The sequence below is a fragment of the Musca vetustissima genome, unplaced genomic scaffold (genome assembly GCF_032173495.1).
Source record: "Musca vetustissima isolate MV318-11 ecotype Yass unplaced genomic scaffold, APGP_CSIRO_Mvet_v1 utg78191, whole genome shotgun sequence".
Classification (NCBI taxonomy): Eukaryota; Metazoa; Arthropoda; class Insecta; order Diptera; family Muscidae; genus Musca; species Musca vetustissima.
Window position 1 is genome coordinate 6,941 of NW_026873510.1, and position 5,622 is coordinate 12,562.

Below are 5,622 nucleotides of genomic sequence, written 5' to 3' on the forward strand. Positions count from 1 at the left end.
CATCATTTTATGCTTAATTCAGTGCGCTGTGCCAAATTTCGTGCAAATCGAAAGATATATAGGGACTTTGGTAGACCATTTACATTAAATCGGACGAAATTTAACACCAACAGACGGACATGCATAAATCGACTTAAAAAGTGATTCTATGCATATTCTCAAAAGGAACCATTTGTCTATCTCCTTTTCTTTTGCCTGTTACACACACATATGCACAAAGACATAATACCTTGAACCACAGTGTGGTGAAGGGTATAAAAATCCACGCCTTGGTTAAAGCCTTGAAAAATTAATTTAAAAAAATCCACGCCTTCTACCCTTTAGCAGGATAGAATTATTGTTTGACCCTGATTTTTTTTTAAATAAATTTATTGTTGTTATTATATCTTCCATTGAAGGTCATTACAAATTAATGCAAATAAGTAGCACTTCACGTGCTTCTGTATTGACATGCTCAATTAAATATTAATTATTTGCGAATTAAAAAAAAATCGAGTCGCAAAAAATGGCAATGAGCGGCAACAAAAAATATTGAGAAGCTTTAAATAAACAATTAATTAATCAATAAAAATATTTAAACTATAAATTATGACTTTTTTCATTTTTAAGAGATCCTGAAAAATCCAGTTGTGTAATTTTTCCCTCTCTCCTATAAAAAAAAACTCTCCGGCAGAATATCCTTTCAATCTCATTGATGAAATGGAATAACAATTATCGGCAATCGATTTTCATCGTAAAACATTATCACCATTTACCCCCTCTTCCCCCATCTTGTTTTTATTTTTTTATTTGTTTCCCCTATCCCCACTTACCTTCAGCTTGTGTATTTCCCGACGCAGTTTAACAATCTCGGCATCTCGAGATTTTATCACATCCTTGAGCGAGACAATTTCGCCTTGTAAGCTTTTAATTTGTGCATCCTTGTCATCGATGACACTGCAACTTTGTGTCGTGACATTCGGACTGAAGCCACATTTTGTGGCCATTGTGTGCGGTGATTGGGGTGAGGGAGGTGAATAGATAAGGCCAGGCTGGTATTGTGCTGCTGTCGATGATGATGCAGTGCCACTTATCACACCACTACCACCACAAGTGACATTGCTTTGTAATTTTAGTGTAAGGTTTGTTGAGGATACAGTGTTGTTGTAGTTTGTGGCCCCGTTATTGGTATTCTGGCTGCTGTTGTTGTTATTTGTCTTTGGCATTACACTTGCATTTATGGCTGTTGGTTGATTAGTTGTTCCAGTATTGCCACTGGTATTCGAACGTAAAATCATTGAGGTTTTACGGATCTGGAAAACATAAAAGGAATAATAAAAAAAATTATTTAAAAAATCCACGCCTTGTAGAGACCCTTAAAAAATTATTTAAAAAATCCACGCCTTGTAGAGACCCTTAAAAAATTATTTAAAAAATCCACGCCTTGTATAGAGCCTTGAAAAAATTATTTAAAAAATCCACGCCTTGTAGAGACCCTTAAAAAATTATTTAAAAATCCACGCCTTGTAGAGACCCTTAAAAAATTATTTAAACAATCCACGCCTTGTAGAGACCCTTAAAAAAATTATTTAAAAAATTCACGCCTTGTAGAGACCCTTAAAAAAATTATTTAAAAAATTCACGCCTTGTAGAGACCCTTAAAAAGATTATTTAAAAAATCCACGCCTTGTAGAGACCCTTAAAAAATTATTTAAAAAATCCACGCCTTGAAGGAAACCCTTGACAAAATATTTTTAAAAATTCTGGAGCCCTATGGACCCTTAATAAAATATTTTTAAAACCTAGTGTACCCCTGAAAAAGTATTCTCTTGAAAACTTTGGGAACTCACCTGTTCAATAACATTCGAGTCCTGTAATATTTTCGATGTCTTCCTTATTAGATTCGTAGCTGAACTGGGTACCGGTCCTAGTATACCACTTTCAGCAAAATATTTTTGTGCAGCATTAAAATTCGAATCATCTGATGCGGAAGAAGATACCGAAGCCTGTAGAGGTAATCTTTTCGTAGTGAGTAAGGGACTTGCCACCTGAGTCCTAGTACTTAAAGGTGACTTTAAATCTGTTGGCGATTTGACTTCTACGGATTTTTCTGATTCTGATGTTGAACCACCCGAATCAATTTCATGCGATCGCTGTAAGAGTCTCCTTCTCTGTTGTGTTGACCTGGCAGCTAGTGGAGATTCATGAGGACGTCTCGGTTCACAGAGGGGAGAATGTTTCGGCGATATTTTCACTAGAATATCGGGATGCACCGCAACATCCAGAACTTGAAAGTGACCAATGTTGGGCGAGGACGACCTTTTTGGTTGTTTGATCTCCACACGACCACCCCGAGATGTTATGACAGTTTCTTGACTTTGTTGTTGAGGACTTAGTAGATGTTGCAGTGACTCCCGGGAGGGGTGTTTATTTTCATCGGTAAATATAAAATCGGTGTCGGGATGAGAATACGATTGAAATAGTTTTTTGGATTTCTGAACAGCATCCGATTTACGCGACACAACCGTTAGTGGGGATGATCTCGAAGAGGAGGATGCCGAATATTCTATACCCACAGCTGGCGGTGAAGAGATTCGCGGTATTGCTTGGCCTTTGGAACGTGCTAACGACGCGAGCTCTGTATCTGGACTAATAGCTTGTTTGGCAAGCGTTGTCGAATTATTTGTTAGTGTCGTTGCGTTGGCAGAGCTTTTGCTTGGATCTGCCATCTCACCCGCTGCTGCCGATGTTGTACCAGACGGTGAGAGTAAATGAGTATCAAAGCTTGCAGTAAGACTCTCTTCGCGTGATAGATAAGCTGAGGTGGCGGATGATGTTTGCGTTGACAGCGAATAGATACCCGAACTGGTTAATTTGCCACTGGTGCCTGCGGTATCGGAGAGGGAAGAGGCCAGCGATGATTCCGCATTGCAAGAGGAGGGTGAAATGGACAAATGCATACATTGCTGTTGTTGGTAATTATGTATGGTAGCCGTCGTGGTCGTAGCTGTTGCTGTTGCGGAGGCATTTAAATTCTTATCAATTGATATGGCACGTGAGTTTGTGATTTGGCCCGTTATAATGGGATTGGGGCCGGGCCTAACCACAGTGGGTGTGGGTGTTGCTGTTACCTCGGCACAGTTACATTTTGCAAAGAGGCTACCACAGGTATGGGATTTGCGGAATTTCATGCGAAAGTTGGTGGCCCGTGAGGCACCCACCGAACTCAAGCCACTACTACGTCCCGAGGATGATGATGAAGGTTGTGGTGGTGCCATTCCCGCAATGGCCGAGGCATATGATATGGGTGTAACTCGGCCATAGGACTGTTCCTCCATTTCCACCTCTTTATTATCATCCTGGGAACGTGATACCCCCAATTTGGGATTTCGTTGCATTGTACCCTCCAGTAATTGGACATCTTGGTCTGTGGGCATTTTTTGCAGCTGAGGAACTTGTAGGGTAGTTTGAGTAGCCGGCTGAGAATGTGGTGGTGTCCTGGACGCAGTTTCGGAATATATACTAATGATAGGGTCTTTGTTGTGTTGGTGTTTTTGTATTTCTAGATTTTCTTTAAATTTACGAGATTCTTCCATTAAATCGGTCAGGGTGGCAACAATGTGTTTTGTGGGACTTACAGATTTGGTAGCCATTTGAAATGAATCAATTGTGGACGGAGAGATTTTATTTGGGAATTTTTTGTTTCAATTTAAATTAAAAGGAAAGCAGCATCTGAAAAGAGAAGAAAAATAAATCATCAATAAAAATTAAAAAATGTTCTCAGGGTTCCAAAAAATATTCTTTAAAAAATCCACGCCTTATATAGACCCTGAAAAAATATTCTTTAAAAAATCCACGCCTTATATAGACCCTGAAAAAATATTCTTTAAAAAATCCACGCCTTATATAGACCCTGAGAAAATATTCTTTAAAGAATCCACGCCTTATATAGACCCTGAGAAAATATTCTTTAAAAAATCCACGCCTTATATAGACCCTGAAAAAATATTCTTTAAAAAATCCACGCCTTATATAGACCCTGAAAAAATATTCTTTAAAAAATCCACGCCTTATATAGACCCTGAAAAAATATTCTTTAAAAAATCCACGCCTTATATAGACCCTGAAAAAATATTCTTTAAAAAATCCACGCCTTATATAGACCCTGAAAAAATATTCTTTAAAAAATCCACGCCTTATATAGACCCTGAAAAAATATTCTTTAAAAAATCCACGCCTTATATAGACCCTGAAAAAATATTCTTTAAAAAATCCACGCCTTATATAGACCCTGAAAAAATATTCTTTAAAAAATCCACGCCTTATATAGACCCTGAAAAAATATTCTTTAAAAAATCCACGCCTTATATAGACCCTGAAAAATATTCTTTAAAAATCCACGCCTTATATAGACCCTGAAAAAATATATAGACCCTGAAAAAATATTATGTAAAAATTCCACGCCTAATATAGACCCTGAAAAAATCCACGCCTTATATAGAAAAAAATATTCTTTAAAAAATCCACGTCTTTTATAGACCCTGAAAAAATATTCTTATATAGACCCTGAAAAAATCCACGCCTTATATAGACCCTGAAAAAATATTCTTATATAGACCCTGAAAAAATCCACGCCTTATATAGAAAAAAATATTCTTATATAGACCCTGAAAAAATCCACGCCTTATATAGAAAAAAATATTCTTATATAGACCCTGAAAAAATCCACGCCTTATATAGAAAAAAATATTCTTATATAGACCCTGAAAAAATCCACGCCTTATATAGAAAAAAATATTCTTTAAAAAATCCACGCCTTTTATAGACCCTGAAAAAATATTCTTTAAAAAATCTACGCCTTTTATAGACCCTGAAAAAATATTCTTTAAAAAATCTACGCCTTATATAGACCCTGAAAAAATATTCTTTAAAAAATCCACGCCTTATATAGACCCTGAAATAAATATTCTTTAAAAAATCCACGCCTCTTATAGACCCTGAAATAAATATTCTTTAAAAAATCCACGCCTTATATAGACCCTGAAAAAATATTCTTTAAAAAATCCACGCCTTATATAGACCCTGAAAAAATATTCTTTAAAAAATCCACGCCTTATATAGACCCTGAAAAAATATTCTTTAAAAAATCCACGCCTTATGGTAGCCCCTGAAAAAAATTCTGTAAAAAATCCACGCCTTATGGAAAAAAATGAAAAAAATTCTGTAAAAAATCCACGCCTTATGGTAGCCCGTAAAAAATTATTTTAAAAATCCACGCCTTATGGTAGCCCCTGAAAAAATTCTTAAAAAAATCCACACCTTATGGTAGCCCCTGAAAAAAAAAACTTTTAAAAAATTCACGCCTTATATAGACCTTGACAAAATATTTTTTAAAAAAAACACGCCTTATGGTAGTCCCAGCAAAATATTCTTTAAAAAATCCACGCCTTGTATAGACTCTTGAAAAATTAGTTTAAAAAAAATTCTCGCCTCCAATAGACCCTTGAAGAAATAATTTTTAAAAAAAAATCTACACTTCTAGTAGTCAAATCGATTTCAATTGATGTTTTATCGCAAACAATTTGAAAATGTCGTCATTTTGTCTCTGAATTCTAAAAATACATTTTTCTAATTTGCACTATT

The 5,622-nt window shown here is 35.9% G+C and overlaps 1 protein-coding gene across 1 annotated transcript; it reads right to left on the reverse strand.

The window, feature by feature from the left end:
• Window positions 1-812: 812 nt before the first annotated feature.
• Window positions 813-3,632, reverse strand: LOC133325894 (serine-rich adhesin for platelets-like; the record flags this gene model as incomplete). Its single annotated transcript, XM_061534597.1, has 2 exons — window positions 1,830-3,632; window positions 813-1,292 (listed from the first exon to the last, which is right to left on the reverse strand). Coding segments are annotated over exons 1-2 (2,283 nt in total), but the record flags the coding sequence as incomplete, so codon positions are not given.
• Window positions 3,633-5,622: the final 1,990 nt, after the last annotated feature.